The sequence below is a fragment of the Lotus japonicus genome, chromosome 1 (assembly GCF_012489685.1).
Source record: "Lotus japonicus ecotype B-129 chromosome 1, LjGifu_v1.2".
Lineage (NCBI taxonomy): Eukaryota > Viridiplantae > Streptophyta > Magnoliopsida > Fabales > Fabaceae > Lotus > Lotus japonicus.
The window spans coordinates 64,291,497-64,316,970 of NC_080041.1; the positions used below are offsets into that span (position 1 = coordinate 64,291,497).

General features: G+C 38.6%; 2 protein-coding genes across 2 annotated transcripts; both read left to right on the forward strand.

The window, feature by feature from the left end:
* Positions 1-7,603: 7,603 nt before the first annotated feature.
* LOC130731967 (uncharacterized) lies at positions 7,604-9,187 on the forward strand. Its single transcript, XM_057584120.1, has one exon. It carries the CDS (start codon positions 8,309-8,311, stop codon positions 9,110-9,112), a length of 804 nt encoding a protein of 267 aa, XP_057440103.1. The 5' UTR covers positions 7,604-8,308; the 3' UTR covers positions 9,113-9,187.
* A 14,244-nt stretch (positions 9,188-23,431) lies between these two features.
* LOC130731968 (protein ALP1-like) lies at positions 23,432-25,226 on the forward strand. The gene has a single exon (XM_057584121.1). It carries the CDS (start codon positions 23,674-23,676, stop codon positions 25,120-25,122), a length of 1,449 nt encoding a protein of 482 aa, XP_057440104.1. The 5' UTR covers positions 23,432-23,673; the 3' UTR covers positions 25,123-25,226.
* Positions 25,227-25,474: the final 248 nt, after the last annotated feature.

Consider the following 25,474-nt stretch of genomic DNA (forward strand, 5'->3'; position numbering starts at 1 on the left):
ACTGGAGAGTGGCAAATCGTCGAATTAGATGATTGAGTCAAGCATGGCTCGAATATCGGCTTATGCAGCCGAGATAAGAATAAAGACGGCCTTGGAGGCCGAACAATATGCAAGAATGGCAAGGGAAGCCGAATATGAAGAAATTTGCAAACCGGGGGAGTGCCTAGACTTGGATCATTTAAATGAAGACAGATCAGAACCGGTTCTTGATTGTATATATGATGATGAACCTCTTGGATTCGAGAAATCTTTAGACCCTATGTTAAAAATGCATGCTCAGGATCCATTAGAGGAGGTCGATTTGGGAGATGGGACCAAGAAAAGGCCGACATATGTAAGTTCGTTGATCGACTCAGATTTTAAGAGTCGAATTGTTAGTTTATTGCAGGAATACAAAGATTTCTTCGCGTGGGACTATGACGAAATGTCGGGATTGAGCCGAGAGTTAGTGGTGCTAAAGTTACCCATTCGACCCGGTAGGAAGCCAGTGAAGCAAACTCCAAGGAGATTCGCCCCAAAGGTGTTCTCAAAGATTAAAGAAGAAGTGGAGCGTCTACTTGGAGCAAAGTTCATATGAACAGCCAGATATGTTGATTGGTTAGCTAATGTAGTTCTTGTACTTAAGAAAAATAGTAAAATGAGGGTTTGCATAGACTATAGAGATTTAAATTCGGCTACGCCAAAAGATGAATACCCTATGCCTGTAGCCGAAATGATGGTAAATTCTGCTGCAGGAAATGAATATTTAAGTTTACTGGATGGATATTCAGGGTATAACCAAATTTATATTGCAGAGGATGATGTGTCGAAGACTGCGTTTCGGTGTCCAGGGGCACTAGGAACATATGAATGGGTGGTGATGCCATTCGGCCTTAAAAATGCCGGCGCAACTTATCAAAGGGTAATGAACACTATTTTCCATGAATATATTGAGAAATTTATGCAAGTGTATATCGATGATATTGTAGTAAAGTCGAAATCTCACGATATTCATATCGAACATCTTAAGTTGTCACTTGAAAAAATGAGAAAGTATGGCCTAAAAATGAACCCACTCAAGTGTGCTTTCGGTGCAATTGCAGGGCAATTTCTGGGATTCATTATTCACAAGAAGGGCATTGAAATCGACCAGAACAAGGCGAAAGCAATCTTCGATACTCAACCGCCGTCGAATAACAAACAGTTGCAGTCCTTGTTGGGCAAAGTTAATTTCTTGAGAAGGTTCATTATGGATCTAAGTGGGAAAACCAAGGTATTCTCCACATTGCTTCGACTCAAGAAAGAACAAGTGTTTCAATGGAGGGAAGAACATCAGAAGGCATTCGAGGAAATAAAAGCCAGTTTAACAACGGCACCAGTCATGGCTCCCCTCATTCGTGGAAAACCAATGAAACTCTACATTTCGGCATCAGAAGAAACTATTGGTAGTGTGTTGGCTCAAGATGATGAAGATGGAGTCGAAAGGGCTATTTATTATTTGAGCTAAATCCTTAATGATGCTGAAACTAGATATAGTTTAGTAGAAAAATTATGTTTGTGTTTGTATTTTTCATGTACTAAACTTAAGTATTATATTAAACCTATCGATGTAACTGTTATTTCCCATTATGATATAATAAAGCATATGCTGTTCAAGCCCATTCTTCATAGTCGAATTGGAAAGTGGGCGTTGGCCCTTACTGAGTTATCTTTAAGTTACCAACATTTGAGGGCTATGAAAGGCCAGGTAATAGCTGATTTTTTGGTTGATCATAGTGGGTCGAAAGAACAGGAGATGGTGGTGACATTGAAACCGTGGGAAATGTACTTTGACAGTTCGAGGCATAAGAAAGGTACTGGGATAGGTATCATAATAATTTCGCCCCAAGGGATCCCGACAAAATTAAGTTGGGAATCGAAGGTGAGTGTTCGAATAATGAGGCGGAATATGAAGCTTTATTAATAGAAATCAAAACAGCTCTAAGTCTGGGGGCTAAAGAGCTTGTAATTCGTGGAGATTCGGAGTTGGTTATTTAACAACTAACCGGTGAATACCAATGTATTAGTGAGAACTTAATGAAATATCATTCGAAAGCAGCTAAAATGTTGAGAAATTTTGATGAAGTCGAATTATCTCATATTCCTAGGATTGAGAATGCTGAAGCGAACGTTTTAGTACAAATTGCGTCAGGTTACCGGTTACCTCGGAAAAAGTTTAAGGAGTTAGTAAAGGTCAAAAGAAAGTTTATCCCTAGCTTTAAGGAAGGGCGAACAGAGTTCGAGCGAGAGGTATTGGTCATTAATAATTTAGCTAATAATGATTGGAGGAAACCTATCGTAAGATACTTGCAAGACCCAAACGCTCCAGTAGATCGAAGAATAAAGTATCGGGCTCTAAGTTACTTGATTTTAAATGGCGAATTGTTCAAGAAAGGAATGAATGAAGTTCTACTAAAGTGCCTAAGTGAGGAAGAAGCCTTTCGAGCAGTCAAAGCCGTTCATGATGGCATATGTGGAGCACATCAGGCAGGCCACAAGATGAAGTGGACATTGTTTCGACAAGGAGTATATTGGCCAAGCATGTTAAAAGATTGCATCGAATATGCTAGGTCCTGTGTCGAATGTCAGAAGTATGTTGGCGTCCAACATGTACCGGCAAGCGAGTTACATTCGATCGTGAAACCCTGGCCATTTAGGGGTTGGGCGTTGGACTTGATAGGTCAGATACACCCTTCTTCGTCCAAACGACATGAATATATTATAGGGGCTATCGATTATTTCACCAAATGGGTCGAAGCCATTCCGTTGAGAAGTGTAGATCAAAATACGGTTATTAGTTTTATTCAGGAACACATAATATTTAGATATGGAATTCCTGAGACGCTAACTACTGAACAAGGGTCAGTATTTACTGGAAGGAAAATGGCCCAGTTTGCTGAGGATTTTGGAATAAAATTATTAACTTCGACGCCATATTATGCTCAGCGAATGGTCAAGTCGAAGCGGCTAATAAAGTTCTGATTAACTTAATTAAAAAACACATTAGTCAAAAGCCGAAAAGGTGGCATGAAACTTTGAGTCAAATTTTATGGGCTTATCGAAATCCGCCCAAAGAGGCCACTGGAGTAACTCCTTTTCGACTTACGTATGAGCATGAGGCGGTTTTGCCAATCGAAATATGCTTGCAGTCCGTTAGGATTCAGAGGCAATTCGAGATTCCGTGCGATGATTATTGGAATATGATGTACGATGAGTTAATCGAACTGGACGAGGAAAGATTAAATGCTTTGGAGGTAATGATTCGACAAAAAGAACGAATTACTAAAAGTTATAATAAAAAAGTTAAGTCTAAAGCATTTAGCGTTGGAGATTTAGTCTGAAAAGTGATTCTTCCAAAGGACAAAAAAGATCGAGCATACGGAAAGTGGGCCCCTAAATGGGAGGGGCCATTTAAAGTGATTAAGTGTTATTCGAATAACGCTTATTCAGTTGAGGAAATTGGGACAATTGCTCGAATATTGACGATAAATGGAAAATACTTAAAAAGGTTTAAGCCAGCAATTCATGAAATAAAAATTGACGTCAAAACGTAGTTCATAAGCTGAAGACAAATATGGCGAAAACCCCATTTGAAAGTACATAGGGGAATAAAGTGGCACAGGCGCCATATGAAACAAAGACATAAACAAAGAAATAAGACTAGAATGGTGGAGTGGCTTTCATGGGAGCATATCGACCCTTGAGTTTCTTGAGTCGTTTGTCAACCTTCGCCTTCTTGTTCTGAAGCTCAGAAATTTCGCCTTCAAGCCGATTCTTATCTTTCACGTGAGAGATGACCTTGGCAGCAACTTCAGTCTTCTGTATCTTGAATTTGGTCAGGTTGGCTTTGAGGGACTGTTCTTGTTGTTGAAGTTCAGCAATTTGTTTCAAAACTTCATTCAATTTCACTGAGTCAGCTTCTTCGAGAAGTTTGATGGAATCCACTTCAGTTTTTGCTCGGTCGAATGACTCAGCTGCATGTGTACACTCAGTGGATTTGGAGGCCAAGTCCTGACTGACAAGCTTGGCTTGGTCAAAGGTCGAAAGTGATTCATCAAGAAACTCCTGAAATTCGTGAATGCCCTTTTCTTGCTGATCAGCGAGGTCCTCATTGCCAAGGTCAGAGATAAGTTGCTTAATTTCTCGGCCTAAATTAGGATTTGAGCCGAGGGCGGCAAATAAGTCTTGCCCAAACACAAGGGACCGAAGCTTGTTGATGATGATGGTGGTAGTGTTCAGAGTGCTTGTGCCTTCATTTTGCAGAGAAGATTCTTAGCTTCGACTGGTGCTAAGAGAGACTTGACCGCTTACGAGTTGCTCAAGGGCTAACACGGGGTCATTCATGGCAAGAGCATCAAAGTCTTCGATAGGGATGGAGTGAGGAGAATTCCTACCAGCAACAGGGCTCGAAGCTTTAAGAGATTTTTCTTGGTTCTTCGAGACTTTGGCAATGGGCGAGGGGGTAGGTTGACGGTCTTCGTCAGTATCTGACTTTCCGGTCGAAGCACCCAGGTCCTGCAGAAAGGACTCATTGTCAGTTGAAACATAGCTAAATATTCGACCAGAAGGATATTGAATTCGTAACGGTTGAGAGTTTAAAAAGTCATCAAGACTTTGGCAGTCAGAAGAACTGGAATCAGAGGATTTTGGAGACAAATGGATTACTTGAGGAGTAGGCTTTGGTTTCGAGGAGGCGTCCTGAAGAAAAGTGTAAGAGTGCAAAAGGTAAGTATGAGGTTAAGGAATAACGGAGAAAGAAATGACGAACGAAGAATACATACTTGTTCTTGTTGAATTTTTGTCGGGGAAGAAGCTCCCGAGCTTTCACTGTGAGAGGAGCCAGAATCTTCTTGGTCAGTTTCGGCTTGTGGTTCCTCTTGACTCGGCTCGGCCCCGACACATTTCTTTGCAGAAGAAAGAGGTGGATCCTCTTCGTCTTCGTTGATTTCCGAGGCCTTGGAGCTAGTCTTGTCTTTTCCAGCTTCGTTTGGATTAATAGATTTGGGAGCAACGTTCTCGTCCTCAGGAATTGGGTCTACCTGCAAAATACAAGTAAAGAAGATGAGTATAGAAGTAAGAAAATGAAATGGAAAAGATAGAGGATAAGATTACCAAAGTTCTCTCTGAATCATCTTTTTCAGACGAAACTCTCATTTTCTTTCGAGCATCTGAAGTCGAGCTTTGAGAACCTCTCTTCCGAGCCTGGAAAATATATAAAATGTAAACTCGAAGTCGAATAAAGGGTAAGCAACAAATTGATGAATATACCTTAGGGATGTTCTTTTGTTGAACTGGAATGCCTGTTGAATTGTCAGAACCCTTGTCTTCCTTGCGTGGAACTTTGGGTATTGGTTCGGCTGAAAGAAGATGCGTAAGTACAAGAATAGATAGAGGAAAACAAAAGTAAGACGAGTCTATCTAACCTTGATGAATTTGTGTAAGGACTTGGACGTGACATGGGTTAACATGAATGTGTCCGGGGTAGTTGTGCAAGAAATATTTAGTCGAAGTAACCCTTTTCGGAAGTGGTAAAAGACTTTGTACAAAACATTTGTATGTAAAATGGTCGAGCCATTTTGGGTAAATAACAGGTAAAGCCAAAGCCATATCACTAGTAGGAAAAGCTGGAAATCTTGGATAGTAATGTCGAAGAGTATAAGCATATTTGTCCACAAAAGGGGGGAAAAGTTTAATTTGAGAAATTTGGCTTTGATTTTTTCTTTTAAAACTTCCGCCGCTTCCGAAAGGGTTAAGTTCAATCGACCTGGAAGATAAACAGTTTTGAAGAATCTCTGAAATAACTGGATTTCTTTGATGTGCGTACCTCGAGTTTTCTTTGTAGCCTTTTTCTGCACAGATTGAAGAGCTTCGGTCATCTTTCCAATACAAACTCCTAAGGTGGTCTGTATAGACTTGTAGTAGGTCAACCACCAGACTTCAAACTCTCTAGTGCAATAAAATGATGGTTCGAAAGACAATGGCTCAAGACGAAGAGCGGTCGTCTTCTTTTCATAAAAGGTGAGGGCTTCGTAAAAAGAGTCGACATCTTTGTCGCAAAACCCTTTATTGCAAATTGCATCTCTTTTTGAGAAGAGTGGGATAGGAATGATTTGACTTAGGCCGAATTGTCTGGCCACGAGTTGAGGCTGGTAGCCTAACACGTTCACTTCTGATTTTTTGAAACCAAAGGAGAGAACTTGAGGTCGGAAAAATTCCCACCAAATGCTAATACTTTCACTCTATTCTCCCGGAAATTCACATGGGAAAGGTCGAACAAGCCATTTAGGACTGGTAGTTTGAGTGGCAAATGGAGCAAAGTTGGGAGTAAAGGAGGTCATTTCCATGAAAGCAGTAAAAAATTCACGGAAGGTGGTTTCAGCATCAACTTTATCCTTGGTAGGAGTCAGGCAGTTAAGTCAAAAAGCAGGAATGGAGGTCGAGACATTTCGTGGGATTGGAGTTGAAAGTTTACATTTTTGTGCTTAATTGTTATGACTTAGCCATGTTTTGACCATTAGTGTTTATTTGGATTATTCATGGAAAAGAGCTTAATTCTACACTTTTAGTTTCTATGACTGTTTTTCTAGAACAGCTTGAATATGGAGCTAGCAATATCGAAATAAGGCCCATAATATGTCGTTGGAAAGCTAACTCGAAGCACAATTGAAGAACAAGCCTCTAACATGGTCAAAATGGCCTTGCAAAGTTGTTGTCGCTAATCCTGCGAGTCTGGAACAATCTGCACTAAAATGATCATATCTTGGGCTACAGAACTCCGAATTAGGATCCGATTGAAGGCCCGCGAAGCTGACTTAAAGATCTACAACTCTCATGTTTACCTCAATTGAAGATTCAGACTTATTATGGGATCCGCGAATGCCTGATTGTTCAGAAGCTTACTCTTTTATGTAGGCCCGATTTTGTGAAGATTTAGAAAAGATTTAGATAACAAGGATTGTTACTTGATGAACAAGTTTATTTATTAGTATAAATAAGTGAGTTTAGGCTTTTGTTAGACCTCACCACCATCTAACCTCCTCACCACATCTCACCATCACCTCCTCCACCTTCTCCTAATATCTCTCTCCATCTTTTATAGTATGAGTTGCTAAACTTCATAGTTAGTCTTAGGATTTTTAATATTCTTGTGTTTGCAAACTTGAAGTTCTGTTCTTAATGAAAATTTCTTCTTTATTAATTCTCTTCATCTCTAATTCTAATCTAGGGTTTGCTTAATTCCGTAATTTTAGAAATAAGAGTTGATGCATGTTCGCTTAGTTCATGTAAGTTCGTAACTGTTTCTTAATAGCTTAGTTTAGGAAACTGTTAATTGATTTTCGCTTAGTTAATCAACTCTCACGAATTAGGGAAACAGTAAGGAAGAATTAATCTTTTGTAACCAATGAAGGTTTGTTGCACTTGAATGTTATAATCCGATGACTAACGCTTTCTCTTTTCTGTCTAGTCTATTTAGTTATTGCTTTGTTACTTTTCAATCCAATCAATCAACCCCCCTTTTAGGCTTTTTTGTTTTACTCTAATATCAATTAATAATTTATCAAGTCCTTGTGAGAACGATCCTGGTGTTAACACCTTGTACTGCATTCAAAGCAAAAATACTTTGACACGCACCCGCGACAGTGCGTTCGTCAAATTGGCGTCGTTGCCGGGGAACTTCGGTGATTATTAATTGTGTTTAGAGTACTTGTTTCCTTTTTTGTTTTATTTATTTTATTTTCGTTTTTAATAAAAAAAAAAAAAAAGAGACCAGCGAACAAAGATTTGATTTTATTTTATTAGATTGTAGTTTTTTTATTTCTTTTGTTCTATTATATCTTCTATATCTATCTTATATCTTCTATCCCAAACTCTTATCTTTTTATTCTTTTTCCTATCTTCTATTTTTATATCACTTTCATCTCTCTTATTTCTCTGTCTTTTTTATCTTTTACTTTATTTTGCTATCTTTTCTATCTTCTTTCTCTTTAATATTATTCTTTCTATTATTACTATTATTTGTTTTTTTTTCTAAGGTATACTAACTTTTTTTTTCTTTTTTTTTTTTCAGATCCTTGGGTTTTGCTTTAGATTTTCTTTTTCTTTTCTTTTATATATTTGCCGTTACTAACTTCATTATTATTCTTTTTAAGTTTTTTTTTCTTTTACTGTTTGGATTATCATTATTTTTTTCTTCCTTATTTTTTTTTAAACGTTTTTTTTCCACTAACATATTTTTGTTTAATTTGAAAGTAACGGAACTCAAGTGTTAGTTTGTGGAGCTATTGCAGTGATGGAAGCTAAACTTGATAAGCTAGAAGCCAAACTCGACGAGATACAATTTTCTGTTACACAAATGTTGCTCAAGAGCTATCAACAACAGTTTGAGTCACCTCAATGTTATCCACAAGAGAATTTTGAAAATATTTGGTGTGACCCACCTTGCTATTATCCACAAGGGCAATTCCGGCAGTCTATTTATGCACCACCATGCTACTATCTGCAAGAGGAATTTCAATATCATTTTCATGATCCACATCATTCACAAGAGGAATTTCATCAACCTTGGAGTGGTCCACCTCCTTTCTTGGAAGAATTGGTGAAGCAGTTTGCGATCCATAACATGCAATTCCAGCAAGAAACTAGATCTGTCATTCAAAGACAAGAGGTCTCCATTGAGAATTTAACCAACCAACTAGGACAGATGGCTACCTCATTGAACACACTGCTAGTCGCACACGCTCACAAATTGCAGCATGAAGTTGATGTGGAGATTGATGATGAAGTTAATCCTTGTGTTGATACTCATCTTGATGCTAGCACCGATGGTTCTTGTGATGTTAATGAGTTTGAAGTCAATGTTGCTTCTGATGCTAATTCTAATGATGAAGACAACCAACAAGCAATACATTTCCCTCTTCCACAGAGAACTTATGAGAGTGAGAAGATGTATCATGGTGAAGAAGAAAATAAGTTGTTGGATGATTTCAAGAAATATTTTGCAAGGGATGAAGTTAAGAAGATGGATGTAGAACGTGGATCTAAATTAGCAATATTTCCACATAAGCCGCTTTTAATTAATCTAGACATTTTTTAAAAAGTCGTGCTTATTGGAGACTCTGTTGATTGCAAGGAGTCAATTTCCATGGAAGAATATGTTTTGAAACCTCTACCAAAGCCTCCAGACAAAGAGTTGATTGTTGAATGTACTAATTTTTCATTTACTCTTATTTCAGGTGATACACATGCTCGAAAAAAGTTTTCACTGAAACTGATCATTGTCATGAGACATGCTGAAGGTGCTAGAAAGCAGTTTGTGTTTGTTCATCCTTTTGATGAGGAGATCCCTCCAAAGCCACCTGACTTGTGGATTGTTGCTGCTGTGCCTCAAGACTACGAGCTTCCGCTTAATGCAAGGCCTCCACCAGATCCAGGTGATAGCATTTTCAGAGCATTACCAGGTTTCATGTCTCGCCAGCTCCCTTGATCCTAACCTTTATCTTTTATTACACTTGTCTAATTTATTTGATGATTTGTGCCTCACATTGTGGACAATGTGTGATTTAAGTGTGGGGGTGGGAATATTATTTAGGAGTAGTAGAACCTCAGTTAGGATAGTTTGCAATTTTATTTTAATTTATTTGCTTTGTTTTTATTCTTTTCAATAAAATAGTTCACACTTTTTCATTGAGTTTTAGTGATGCTGAGTTTGTGAGCTATATGACCATTTTTTTTTTGTTAAATTTCATGTCTCTCTTGGATGAAGTTACTTGTATTTTGAGTCCATCATGAATTGCATTGAGAATTGATTTGTTGGATTCATTGTGTTATATGCTTGCCATGTGAGGACTACCTTGTGAGATTTTGGACCAAACACTTGAATGGTAATGTCTTTGCCATGATTCTCTTCTTTCTTGTGTGATTTCCTCATGTTTATATGCACTGCAGAACTTGACTTGATTCTGACTAAAATTGTTGTTCATGTGCATACATTGAAGTGATAAGGCATTCTTTTTCAATAAGCTATTGGCCTAAAAAGCTTAGCTTGCATGTTTTAACCTTTGTTTTAACCCCTTTGAGCTTAATATCTCTATTCTTTTGCAGCTCATTACAAGCCTACGTGAAAAACAATGATGATACCTTAACCTTAGGGAATGTAAGAGCTTTGGAATTATTTTGAGAATTAGTATTCAATAACTGTGGGGGTGAATTATTTGAATGCATGGTCTAATTTGCTCAAAAGAGGTACCTTCCTTGTGGATAAATTGTAAGCAAGCTGAGAAAAAGTTGAAAGAAAAAAAATTGGAAATGCTGAAAAGAAAGAAAAAAATAAAAGAAGAGAAGTTACAGAGTGAAGGAAGATACTTATCGCAAAAGAAAAAGAAAAGGAAGTGAAAGTTGTAAAAAAAAAAGTTGTGAAAAGGAAGAATGTGTTGTGAGTAAGTTTAATTTGAATTATTCTCCATTGCTCTTATTTTTCCTAAGGTTTTAACTCTGAATATCTTTCATAAATTCTTCCTTGACCTTGGCCTCATTACAACCTTGAAAAGTCCTTTGATCTTTGTATGCATTTGTTCAATTTAATTGATGTTTAGAATCTTGTCAAGCCTATGATAGATGCATGTTTTCATGAGATGATGAGAGTTGCTTAAGCATGATTAAACACAAGCCCAAACACTTGAGAGTAGAGAGTATAACACTTGCATCCAACTTTGATGTTCAATTTGAAATTTCTTGTTGGCTTGGAATGTAGGTGATGGAATCTAATTTGTCTAATCTTTGTGAAAAATGAAGTGGTTGTTTTCTTGCTCATAAATCTGAATTTTTACCTCTCAAAGATAAGTGTGAGCTGAGTTTTTATGTTTTAGAAAGTACTTGTTATCAGTGATTTTCTGATTCTTCTTTGAAGTTAAGTTTTGCCCATGAGTACAAAAGGTTAAGTGTGGGGGAATTTGATAAGCGCATAATTGATGCACTTTACGTCTGTCTTTCTAAGCTTCATTATATACATTTTTGTGCTTAATTGTTATGACTTAGCCATGTTTTGACCATTAGTGTTTATTTGGATTATTCATGGAAAAGAGTTTAATTCTACACTTTTAGTTTCTATGACTGTTTTGCTAGAACAGATTGAATATGGAGCTAGCAATATCGAAATAAGGCCCATAATATGTCGTTGGAAATCTAACTCGAAGCCCTACAACTTTCATGTTCACCACAATTGAAGAACAAGCCTCTAACATGGTCAAAATGGCCTTGCAAAGTTGCTGTCGCTAGTCCTGCGAGTCTGGAACAGTCTGCACTAAAATGATCATATCTTGGGCTACAGAACTCCGAATTAGGATCCGATTGAAGGCCCGCGAAGCTGACTTAAAGATATACAACTCTCATGTTTACCTCAATAGAAGATTCAGACTTATTATGGGACCCGCGAATGCCTGATTGTTCAGCAGCTTACTCCTTTATGTGGGCCCGATTTTGTGAAGATTTAGAAAAGATTTAGATAACAAGGATTGTTACTTGATGAACAAGTTTATTTATTAGTATAAATAAGTGAGTTTAGGCTTTTGTTAGACCTTACCACCTCACCACCATCTAACCACCTCACCACATCTCACCATCACCTCCTCCACCTTCTCCTAATATCTCTCTCCATCTTTTCTAGTATGAGTTGCTAAACTCCATAGTTAGTCTTAGGATTTTTAATATTCTTGTGTTTGCAAACTTGAGGTTCTGTTCTTAATGCAAATTTCTTCTTTATTAATTCTCTTCATCTCTAATTCTAATCTAGGGTTTGCTTAATTTCGTAATTTTAGACATAAGAGTTGATGCATGTTCGCTTAGTTCATGTTAGTTCGTAACTGTTTCTTAATCGCTTAGTTTAGGAAACTGTGAATTGATTTTCGCTTAGTTAATCAACTCTCACGAATTAGGGAAACAATAAGGAAGAATTAATCTTTTGTAACCAATGAAGGTTTGTTGCACTTGAATGTTATAATCCGATGACTAACGCTTTTTCTCTTCTGTCTAGTCTATTTAGTTATTGCTTTGTTACTTTTCAATCCAATCAATCAACCCCCCTTTTAGGTTTTTTTGTTTTACTCTAATATCAATTAATAATTTATCAAGTCCTTGTGAGAACGATCCTGGTGTTAACACCTTGTACTGCATTCAAAGCAAAAATACTTTGACACGCACCCGCGACAATGCGTTCGTCAGTCTCAAAGATGGCATTTAGCCAAAGTTGAAGAAACCACAAAGGTCCAGCAAACAAGATGTTTTTCTCGGCTCCAGGGGGCTTCTAAAGAGAAGTGATGGCTTGACTCAAAGAAAGGTAAAGTTCGCCTAACATAACTTTACCTAGACAGACGTCAGCACCTTCATGTAGAAGCTGAGCAAGAAGCACGAATTTCTGAGGAACTTGAAGAGACTTGGAACATAGGAAGAAGGCAGATAGCCAGAACAGCAAGACAGCTACATGTTTCGAGTCGGAAACATTCGCAGAAGTTTTGTCGTGGTTTCTCAAAATGAAGCTTTTGTAAGTCAGATGGTTGTAGTCTAGTTTGATTTCTTTCTTGACAGACCGGTCGAATGTAAAAGAAGATCCTGTAGGTCGAAGACCGGTGATAGCAGCTGCATCTAAGAGAGTGGGGGTAATCATTCCATGAGGAGTGTGGAAGGTATTGGTCAAACGCTCCCAAAAGAAAAAAGAACTGGCTAACATCGCCGGATCGTAGACAATTTTCAATCTGGATAATTGAATTATGTCGAAAATTCCTAAAGTTTTCAAGAAATCTCCTTTCACTTTCTCGACTTTATTTAACCATTCAATGTAAGGATTCGTCTTCACTGGAGGTGAAGAACGGAAAGCTTTAGGTGGTCACCTAAGAAGGACAGATTGTAGGAATCCCTAAAGGCTAAGATCTTTTCATCTGGTAATGGTGAAGGAAAGAATGCAGATGCATTTTTTGGGAAAGTGGTTTGGTAAGGTTCTAAATATGCATGTAACTTATCACCAATGGAGAAGGGAATAAGTACCTGGGAATTCCAGATCTTAATCTTTTCATCTTCATTAGGAGGTTCTGGAACAAAGGTCCTCCCCTCAACCTCAATGGGTTTTGAATGAGAAGCAGCAGACGAAACCTGAGAAGAATACGTAGAAGTCATGGTAGTTGACGGTGAGCCGGAAGAAGACGACGACGCAATGGTGGTGCCGGTGAAGTCTTGCGCAAACCAAAATGGTTCTGACGGAGCTCCAAAACTTCAAGGGAGTTGCAGAGAGTTAGAAATGGTTTTTTAGAGAGTAAAAGCTAGAGGTTGAAGAAGAAGTAGAAGTGGGAAGGTTTCTCCACCTATTTATAAGATTTGAGCTTGAGTGAGATGAGCGGTTGAGATTGGACCGGATGCCAAAACTTTGTTCAATGGAATTTAGTTTAATCCGTTAGAATTCTGAGTGGGGTATGGCAGTTTCCACTTTTTGATTTCCCTTGAAGAACGTGTCTGACATGTTTAGACATTTATGATAGTGGAGTGTGGAAGTTGCTAAAGGTTAAAAGAGACTTTTTCTTTGTCAGGAATAGAAAAGGAAAAAACTAACATTTAGCGTTTGGTCGAAATCATGTAAGACGAAAATATCATTTTTCTGATCGAACAAATGATATTTTGGGGGGCATCTGTTAACCAAACAATTTTGGATAATTTCGACCTATGTTGCATAATTCGATTTGATGATAAAGTCGAAAGTGAGGAGACTCAAGAAAATTTACCAAGTGTTAAGTGACTTCGACTAAAAAGTACCTTTCGAGATGCGAAGAATTCAACACCGGAGGTCGGTTGTTTCTGAAGACAGTTCACGAAAGACACGTATGGAGCAAAAGGACACGTGTAGGACGAAGGCATACTCGGAAGACACTTGTAATGGTTTTATCAATTGACCATTAGAAGTTAGTTATATTTTTAAGTCTATAAATAGTGGATTTGTAGATAGAATCAGGGTTCACAATCTTTACTCGAAAACTCTCAAGCGCTTACAATCGATCACAATGATTACAAGCCAAGTTAGAGCAAAAAAGTAGGGATTCGTGCAACACTTTGTATTTTAGATTTTATTATCATTATTTAGAAAGTTTACTTGTCTTTTCACTTACTTCAGTCAAATCTATTTGTTTTGTCTCCAACTTGCTATCAAATTTCTTTAGTTTTTAGTGATTAAATCGAATTCATTTTCACCAAAGAACCCAAGAGGACTCGAATCCAGTCCCAGATTGATCTTTGGATTCTCTGTTTGTTTTTACCAAAATTTGGTGTAAACACTCACATATTCATGTCTTGATGCCATTCGGCATTCCAAGCCACAAGTACCTTCTTGGTCCTTGCACTCAGAATCATATTGAAATTCCTTTAATGTTGAAGGAGTTCATTGTACCTGGGGGTTTTCAACCTCCACTCAATTGAGATTGGTACACCCTTGCAGCTTGCCCTAGAAGTTTTGGGGAGGGCCTACCAGCCTCAATATATTTGGATATTCTGCATGGGTAAATCGTGTTTCCTAAGCAAAATGGGACCTTTGAAAATGATGTGGAATCTTTGATATGGCCATGCTTTCTAAGCATGTCGTTCCTTGTAGCCTGAATCTCTTGTTAGACTTTGCCAGTTTTTTGTCTACAGAAATCAATAGATTCTTTCTTTTATTACTTTCACTATGAGTTTTCTATCATGTGGTTGTAATAGGCTATTGATCTTGGTCGTTCAAGGATTTTGAGGCGTCCCAAAGTTTATTTCCTCCATAGGGTCTTGTGCCTCAAATATTGGAACATGCCTGTTAATTTGAGAGGGACACTCTTCTCCCAAAGATTGTACTTCTCTATCTTGCATCTGAAGTTGTTTTCATTTTCATTAAGTCGTCTAGTCAATTCAAGACTTCTTGAAGTATTTTATGTTGTGTCTCCATTATCAATTTGATAAAGTTGTAAGTCGTCTTTGAAACTTTGTTTAGAGAATTTGTTGGATCCATCTATTTCCTTTTAAATTTAAATTGTTAACAACTTCCCTTTTGGTGAATAGAACACTGCCTGGGATATGGTAAAATTTGAGGCAAATGGGTTCTTATCTGTTGGGTATACTTCTACCTTTTCTCTAAAGCAAAAAATCAACATTTGGTGTAGAGTGAAAGTCACACATAGCCTTGGACAAATCTAGTCCCTTCCAAGTGGAACATTGTAGCTTGGTTTGACATCCACAATGAAGAATGTTGATCGCTAGTCTTAGGGCCTACCGTGATATATGTTATCGAAGACATTTACTACCTCTATCGAATCCCTTGTGAAATTGGACATCTTCATATTAGTTTCTAGGAGATCTTTAGAAGTTTTTTCAAGTTTCCATAGGATTGAACACGACATCACAATGAGGAAAACCTCAGGATCGACAAACACTGTGGAGAAAGACTTCGCTTTAATATGGTCAGTCACGTAAATGGGATTTAGATTTCTTGCCATGTTCTTGTTAGGTTTTTCAAAAGGAATGACAACTTTATGTTTGGTTGTGAGTAAAGCTCATTCTCATTCTTCAAAAAGCATGTCCCCATGACCTTGGACGAGTGTCCATTCACACGATCGAGTTCATTATAGTAGCCACTATATCTAGAATATTGACATATTTAAGCAAGACCTACACGTCCTCTATAGAATTGTTAAATTCGAAGTTTAAGTTCGTCCTTCTCTTAGGAAGTTAGGAGAGTTTTTACCTTACTTTGATTCGGAACCACCTTGATTGGGCCTTCATTTTCTTTTCGCTCTCAGCCACAAAAGGGATGACAACCTTTGAGGATTGAAAAAAACTATCTTTCTACAGTCTCAAGTGCCTTGAGCATACTATGCATTTGCTTCATCTTTTGCATGGCTCTGATCCTCTATCGTCTGATCTTTTGAGATCTAAATAAAATCTAAGTTTCAGGTTTAGGATCCTTAATGTACCTGTTAAGGAACCACTAATCTTTCTCTACGTCTACCTTATGCTTTGCGATTTTCTTGTTGATTCCATGTTTCGTCCAAACCTTAGTTGCATGCGCTACCTATAGTTTTGTCTAGGTGATGGAAACTTCTCAATAGTATTGTGACTCCCACTAATCGTTCCTATTTTTTGGTTTAAAAAAACTTTTAGGGACTTTGCCTATATGAATCGATCAAATAAACAACCTAGTTGAGGAAGGACCTTTTTCCTCAATGCAGATTCCTAAGACACTCCTTATAGATCTTAGTTAGTCACACTATTGAGAGTTATGATGAAAGTGGTTTGATAGTAATGGCTAAGGTAAATAAGAAACGACTAACTAAAATAGAAACAAAATTAATATAGGTGAGAGTGTAAAGGATAAAAGTAAAGTAAATAGTTGGAAATGTAAGTGAAAACATAAAGGAATGGTGAAGTATGAGAAATTTGTATTTCGTATTAATTGGTTTGAGCAATGTGTCGTTTTCAAATTACTTAATCCCCTACTTATAGGGTGAATTCAAGTTGAATGCAACTGTTAAAAGGCATAAATGATCTAACCACATTCCTTGTGCATGCCTGTATCTAAATTGTGACCTTCATTCCAACTTTCTATCCTAGTTAGCTGAAGACTTGGTGTTCCGAATGTGTATCACTTAGCCCCAATTTTCAACTCTGATTCCTATAATTTAGGAAGTAGATCCATTTCTGATTTCCATATCATAAAAAATTGGTAATTACATGAATATTATGAGCATAATTTCTATCTTATGTTTTCATCATAATATTTTCCTAAAATCCAACTTTGATGAAACTATCTTTCATTGACTCTTGTTTTCCACGAATGTCCTCTTGGAATGACTCACAACTAAATTGGTTATGATTGATAAGGGCTCGACTGCATAGCTTTTAGATGATGGACTTTTTTTGTGATTTTTCAGTCCCCAAAGTTGCATTATGTTTATCTTCAATTTATATCCACCTTCCAAATCATCCTTGATCGGCTTTTTTTTAAATCCGATCATTAATACAACGGAAAGTGAAGAGAGTGAGAGAGAGTCCAATAAATAAGAATACTATTGTAATAATTAATGCACAATAAATTCATAATTGATTTTGAAAAAAAAAATGATCAAATTATTTGAGGTGAGCAACGATTTCACGACCGTTTAACCCAATCCAATTGAAACCGACATGAGCACAATGACTCAACTCTGTCCGAACTATAGACTCGGTTTGTTTGGATTCAAATCCATCAATTATGCAGGCTATCGGGTGGGTTCATTCCTCCTCCTAGGCTTTCCCTTCCTCCCAAAACACTTGCTCGATTTTGATCCGAAAGAAGAACAAATAAAACAAAGAACTATGAGAGGACATGGACCAAAAGAGGTTATTGACATTCCTTAAGGCTCAAGTGCTACACAGAATACAATCTCAACTTTTCCGCACAAAGGACCACCACGCCACCCTCTAGTTCACCGGCTACAGTGAGGTGGAGATGGAGAACACTAAGACAAAAAAAAACCCACCTTGTGGATTAGAAACCACAATCCCCTTGTTTTGCTCAAAACTGTAAGGGTCGTATGTGACACTTATCAAGGCCACAACGACTTTTTTTCCTGCGACCAAATGCAACTCTGATCAACAATCGTGAAACAAATAAAATGTAAAGATGAAATCGATCAACAACCGTGATGAAGGACCAAGCCAAGAGAAGAGAAGAGAAGAGTGAAGCTGTAAGACCTGGATTTTCAGAACAAGTTAATTTCCGACTCACGCGTAGAATCAGTGTGAGCGTGACAGGAGTTTGATATTTGAGAAAGATTAATGAAGAAGAAAGTTCAGGAATTGCTTGAGGAATGTTGCGTAGTTGCTTTCGGAGTTAGTGCGGGTCGTCTGCACACCTGCCTTATGGCGAGCGCGTCCAGAATAGGTTAATTTCGCTTTAGAGCAACGTTTTAAGTGAGATCTCGAACTCTTGGAAAATTTAAAGATTCTCTTTATTTTTCCATCGACCAGCGTTTCATTTCGGAACTCTGGACTGTACGCACGATAGTATTTACTTTTCGGAAGCTCGCCGACGCTTATTTCTTTGCTCCGAAACCCTTGATTCGAGCAATGGATGAAGACTTTTTCTATTCGGGACTTCTAACGAAGATTCCGTCTGCGTTTCCAAATTTGTTTCGACATTTCCAATCTTTTTCCAGTACAAAGTTTTGTCGTTTGAGCATCACAGCAAAAAGTAGTTTTTCGGGTCAGGTTAACTTACACCGCTTTTGGGATTTTAGATATCGTTTTTCCCAAATCATAGATACTTGTTTTGAGTTCTGGAATTCTGACGCCAGAATCTCTCTTAGAATTCCTCGGTGAACGTGCTGCAAAAATCGGAATCGCGAAATTTTCATTTTTCCGCGATTTCACCTGCCTATAAATAGGCGAAAAAGCAAAATATCTTCATTTTCTTTCTATTTGGGCCGCGGTTTGAGGAGAGCAAGGGGGAGAACGTTTTTCGCCGAAACTCGACCAATCTTCGCGCAGTTCGTCCCTACTTCTAGGTATCGAGGTAACTAGCATGAATCCTACCTCTGATTACTGTTTTTGTTGCGTTTCTGTAGTCGTTTCTGTGCTCACAGTTTTGAGCTTTTTCTAAAATGGTCCGATTTCTTCGATTTCGTGGTTGGGTTATGTTCTCTAGGTTCCCAAGAGCCTAAAACCTCTGTCAGTAAACGCTGATTGTGATCCAGTTGATAAGGATCTGAAAAACTGATTCAAAATCCTTTTTGTCTCACATTTCGAAACTTTATTGTCGAAAAGCTATAATCTGACTTCGTGCCTTTAGGATTTGTTGTCACGGATGTCATAAGGATCATTGCTGTCAAATTTGTTTTCAGAACTGATAACTTTGAAGTTTTGAGCCTTTATTTTGGACCAAAATGCCCCTGGATAGCCGTATTTCGACCCGATTGTCCGAAAATTGTTCCGACAGTTTCTTTGCCTTAGTTTTACCCTAAAACTACCTTGTGAATTGATTTGATCGAAGAAAAAGAGCCGGAGCTCTTTTTCCTTTGAGGTCGTGGGTTATTTCCTTTAGGGGGGAGTTTTTCGTTTTCGAAAACTTGTCTTTTCGTACCCGATGATCGTATTCTGAAGCTTTAATGCTTTGTCTATCGTTTATGTATTGTATTGCGATCGAACTAATCGATTTTGTTTGGATTCTGCTTTGTTTTCTCCGAGGTTCAGTTGAAGGAACTTTGGAAGGTTCAGAGCACTTGAGTGAAGGAGCTTGTGATTTCGAAGCTGGATCAGCTCGAGGTTAGGGCAACTTACATAATAGTTATGACTGTATGATAGGCGTCGATAAATTCGACTTATGCTTTATTTGATGTTTTTTATGATGATGAGTTGATGTTATGATGCTTTTCCATAACTTGTGATATTGTTGGATGGTGGGTTCTGACGCAATTTCAGAGTGGAGATTCATTGATCTGGTGATCTTTGATATTTCGGGTTGGATGAACAACCCTAGGCAAGTCCAAATGTGGGGTTTGAGACTTAGCCATTTGTTGGGATTCGTTTGAATACTTAGACTTTCCCCGGGAAATGTATTTTGGGTGGTTGATCTTTGAAAACTTAGAACGATAGAGCTTTGAAAACTAAAGACTTTGGGAAACTTAGACCTTGAGAAATAAACTCATAACTTGACTAACTCGAATCGAAACAATTTTTATTAACGTTTAAGGATAGGAGAACTGAAGGGGAAAATATTTACGAAAGACGGGGAAAAGTCGACTTTGTTGTGGGTTTGGAGAGTTATTGGAATTGGGGAAAGCCACTAAGGTGAGCTATGGTGATGATTGAAAGTCACCGAGTACTCTAGTACTCCTGGTAGTGTTGTTCGAGTCGTGTTGTATTGACCGACACTGACTCTGGCTTTGATTTTGGGTTTTGTTGTTGGGGTTGTGTTGTATTGACCGACACTAATCCCTTGGGTTATCTTGTTGTTGGAGCCGTGTTGTATTGACCGACACTTAATGCTCTTGTTGTTTGGGCTGTGTTGTATTGACCGACACTAGACCCTTGTAAATTCTGTGGGTGGAGTTGTGTTGTATTGACCGACACTTACTCCGAGTTGTGTTGTATTGACCGACACTAACTCATGGGTTTGTTTTGAGTTTGGGTTGTGAGCTAAACACTTATGTGGTGAGGACGATTCAATGTTTGGCTAACCATATTGCATCAATCGGGTGAATAACGGGAATGGTTCACCTGTGCATATCATGGTGAATAACGGGAATGGTTCACCTTGCATAAATGATGAATAACGGGAATGGTTCATCATATGGTGAATAACGGGAATGGTTCACCAAGGATGAATAACGGGAATGGTTCATCCAGGATGAATAACGGGAATGGTTCATCCATAGTGAAGAACGGGAATGCTTCACTTGTGGCGAACGGGAACGCGTCACAAATCCGGATTCATGATTGCATATCACGCATACATTCATGCTGACTTGGATTGTGTGCTGGTTGATTATTGAAGCAATGTTAGAGTCATAACATGCTAGGATTGTTTATATATATATATATCAACATATATCTATACCCCCTATCACATGTTGAGTGTATACCTACTTATTTCCGTGAGTTGACCCTAGCGCCTTGGCTTTGGTTGCATGTTTGTGTTTGGGCGGTCGGCCTGCTGCCAGATGTCGATGGCCGACTGGTGTTCGAGGGTCTCTCCCTCGGGGGGGGGGATCAGGTATGAGCTTGTGGATCGTGCTGCCCCACCGCTTGGGTGATCGATGCTGTGGATCATCGGGCGACGTACCGGGGAAGGGTCATGGAGGACCGGACTGACGAGCGTGAACGTCTGACGGAGAGAGTCCTACGACGCATGGAGCTGAGTTTCAACTTGCCGACTTCAGTTCGCTGTGGACTCGGTACTGGAAGGGTAGGTTAGGCAGGCGTCATATTTTGTGTAGAGCTCTGATTCGTTTTGCTTTTGGGACAGGGTAGGTTCCCGACGCATGACTTCTCGTGTGGTTCTCTTACTGAGGGATCACAGTGAGTTAGTTGGACCATAGGGGTCTTTGCTTAGGCCATTTTGAGGCCGACTTTCTACTAATGGATTGTAATTACAACTTTTCTACTCACACTTCTGGATCTGTAAATATTTGCCTACGGGCACGCTACCTTGGAGTCACTGCGAGTGCGCGTGACGTGGAAGTGCAGCTGAGGCTGTACACGTTTATATTTGATGTATATTGGTTAGTTTAGTGGTTGAGTTATGTCTTTATTTTCTATTGCTTTATTTAAAAGGAATCAAACGAAAAAAAAATTAAAAAATTACCTGTTTTCCGCGTAAAGTTATTTTTGGTTACTAAAGTGGCACCCGGAAATCGGGGTGTTACAGAAGCAAAGACGAGAGAGATGAGATAGCCTGAAGGAGGAGAACTAAGAAGGGCTAAAGAGAGTAGATGTTGTTTTAACCACTTATGAGTTTACGGGTTGCAATATTCATAAGAGGAAAAGTTTAGCTTTGGTCTTGAGAATAATTTTTCACTATAATTTGAGAGAGAGAGAAAATGTTTGAGAAGTAGGTGTAAGCTAAGACTATCAGCAATGGTGTGTAAAGGGGGGAGTTGAATGTTGAAATGGGTGATTAATGGTGTTGAAATGTGGTGTTGAAAGTTGAAAGGAGGAGAGAGGTGTTGAAAATTTTCAACACAGCTTAAACCTGAACGCGGTGACACGTGGCAGCGCCTGGTTGGTGAATGCCAGGCGCGTGCCACACACGCGCCAACAAGACGCGTTTGTTGCAGAAATGGCAGGGCTGTGGGACCCAGGCGGACCGTGGTGGGACGCGTGGCACGCGACGGTTGGGCACCGACAGGCGCGTGCGTGCCACGCGTCAGAGGAGAGAGGGACGTTCTGATGTTGGACGCGTGTCGCGTTTTAATTCGTCCGGGCGATTTTCTTTTATCCTAATCTTTCCAACTCAATTATTTCATTAAAAAAAAATTAAAAAAATATAAAAAAATTATCAAAATTCATGATTTTTTTTCTCTATAAATAGAGACTTGGTTCGTTTGATTTGGACACAGAAAAAAAACCAAGTTTTCCATCATCTTATTCATCTTATTATCTTTCAACTATCTCTTTTGCTTTGAAATGGATCCCAACAACTACCATTTCAACACCCATAATTCTTCTAACCAAATTCCCAACAATTATCAACATCCAAATCAGTTTCCCAACAATTATCAACATCCAAATCAGTTTCCCAACAACCAAATTTCCAACAATTATCAACATCCAAATCAGTTTCCCAACTACCAAAATCCCAACATTTATCAACATCCAAATCAAATTTCCAACTACCAAAATCACAACAATTATCAAGATCCAAATCAATCCAACTACCAAAATCACAACAATTTTCAAGATCCAACTCAATTTCTCAACCAACGTCCTCATCCCCATCATGGATCTATGTTCAGATATCCATCTCCAACACCGTCGTCTAATGATGGTGCACCTGAATTTCCCGAGTTTTCAACACAAATGAATCTTACTGGCATGACAGCTGGTAATGAAGCCACTCCAAATGAAGAGGATTCAACTCCTACGAGCAGGATAAGTCACTTACCAGCATGGAACACTGATCAAAATAAGGTGTTAATTAGTGGGTGGCTTAAATATGGAACAAACAGTGTTGTCGGGAGAAACCAAAAAGGAGAAACATTTTGGGGTCAAATTGCTGAGTATTGTAATCAACATTGCTCATTCAATCCTCCGCGGGATGGAAATGCATGCCGAAACCGTTATAATTATATGAGCAAGCAAATAAATAAATGGATTGGCGCTTATGAAGGCGCTAAGCGTATGCAACGAAGCGGTTGGTCGGAGAATGATATTTTGACCCAAGCGCAAGAATTATACGCAGATGGGAAGAAGGGTCAATTTAATTTGATGGCAGAATGGGAGGCTCTCCGCGATCAACCACGTTACAGTAGTCAAGCAGGAGGAAGTGTTGGCTCAGGAAGTAGTGGATCTAAGAGATCTCGCGAGAGTGATGCATGTGGCTCAAACTCTATAGGATCGATTCCCCGTCCAATGGGTAGGGATGCAGCTAAAAAAAAGGGTAAAAAGAAGAGCACAACAGCTGCCTTGGAGGCGATGGAGAAAGATTGGACTGCATACAAACAAGTCAAGGAGATAGAGGTTGAACAATTGAAGCAGATGGCGGCGATGCAACAAGAGACTAATAGATTGAGGAAAGAGGAGACTGAAGCTAAGAAAATGGAATTATTTCTAAAGTTAAGTGAAGAGGAGCATCTCAGTGACCACAAGAAAGAGCTGTTGAAGCGGTTGTCCCAAGAGCTCTTTGGAAATTAATTGTCTGTAGTGTTTGCTTTATTATTTTTCATGTGGTGTCAAGTCTGTAGTGTTTGCTTTAATAATTTGTCAGTGTTGTCGAGTCTGTAGTGTTTGCTTTAATAATTTGTCAGTGTTTTGTCAAGTCTGTACTGTTTACTTTAATAATTTGTCGGTGTTGTCAGTGGCTTTAATGTATGGGTTACCGAGTTTGAATATGCATCACTCAATTCGAATCTAGTCCTTATCCGATAATTAACTATAGTTCATATTATTTCGAATCCGTCAATGTCCACCATTCAAGTTATCTATATATATGGACTCATAGATCCACCATTCAATGTATCTCTTCCCATCTCTTCCCATCTACTTCCCATCTACTTCCCATCTCTTCCCATCTACTTCCCATCTTTTCCCATCTCTTCCCATCTACTTCAAATTTCACAAAAAATGGATCCACCAGAGTTTGATCTCGAAGCTTACCTTGAAAAAAGCAAGAGAGAAGACACTTATGTACTCAACCACTTTAGGGAGCGTAGAAATCTAATATTGGAGGGTAGCGCACCTCGTGGTAGAAAATATCTCAGTAGAGATCATGCAGGGGCAAACCAAAGGCTAATTGACGACTACTTTTCCAATGAGCCTACATACGACGATGGAATATTCCGTTGCCGGTACCGGATACAAAAACATGTGTTCCTTCGAATCGTTGCGGACCTTTCAAGTAGTGATAGCTACTTCACCCAGCGAGTCGATGCAGCGAAGAAAGAAGGTATATCGCCCTTAGCAAAATGCACCACAGCAATGCGAATGTTAGCATATGGTGTGGCAGCAGATGCAGTCGACGAGTACATCAAAATAGGAGAGACTACAGCATTGGAGTGTGTACGTAGATTCTGTAAAGGAATCATACGATTGTATGAGCAAGAGTACATGAGAGCACCAACCCAAGAGGACCTGCAAAGAATACTACAGGTTAGTGAAATGCGGGGGTTCCCAGGCATGATCGGGAGTATTGACTGCATGCACTGGGAGTGGAAAAATTGTCCTAAAGCATGGGAAGGTCAATTTGCTAGAGGGGATAAGGGAACCACCACAGTTATTCTTGAAGCAGTTACATCTCCTGATCTTTGGATCTGGCATGCCTTTTTTGGATGTCCGGGAACCTTGAACGATATAAACGTTCTAGACCGGTCACCAGTGTTTGATGAATTGGAACAGGGAAACGCTCCACGTGTGAATTTCATCGTGAACCAACGTCCCTATAATATGGCATACTATCTAGCTGATGGTATCTACCCTTCTTATCCAACTTTTGTCAAGTCTATTAGACTTCCTCAAACTGAACCCGATAAGTGCTTTGCAAAACATCAGGAGGGATGTCGGAAGGACATCGAACGTGCATTTGGAGTGCTTCAAGCTCGTTTTAAAATCATCCGTGAACCAGCTCGCTTCTGGGACATAACTGATTTGGGTATCATCATGAGGTCATGCATCATATTACATAATATGATTGTTGAGGATGAACGAGATACATATGCTCAACGCTGGACCGATTTTGAGCAAGCTGAGGGAAGTGAATCTAGTACACCGCAACCATACTCGACCGAGGTGTTACCCGCTTTTGCGGATCACGTGCGTGCTAGATCCGAGTTCCGTGATCCAAATGTCCATCACCAACTACAAGCAGATCTAGTGAAGCACATCTGGGCAAAGTTTGGAATGTATGATGATTAAATATGCTTTGTATCGTACTAATTACGTTATTTGTGTGTTGTGTGTTTAGTTTGTTGTCTTGCATTTTAAGTTAAGCAAATAAAATGTATTATTGTGTGCTTAGTTTCTTTTCTTCCATTTGAAGTTAATAAAATAAAATAAATTATTGTGTATATTTTATTTAAAAAATATTAAATTGTTAAGTTTTTAATTTAATTTACGTTAAAAAAATATTACGTTAATTTAATTTAATTTAAATAAAAAAAATTAAGTTAAATTAAATCGATAATAGTTTATTTAATTTAACTTTTATCGTAAATTTTAATTTTATGAAATCATAAAAAGAAAAATATAAAATTAAATCAAAATATGA

What these genes read in the sequence shown, in the direction of transcription:
- LOC130731967 (XM_057584120.1), top strand. Translation starts at nt 8,309, where the DNA reads ATGGAAGCTAAACTTGATAAGCTAGAAGCCAAACTCGACGAGATACAA.
- LOC130731968 (XM_057584121.1), top strand. Translation starts at nt 23,674, where the DNA reads ATGTCCACCATTCAAGTTATCTATATATATGGACTCATAGATCCACCA.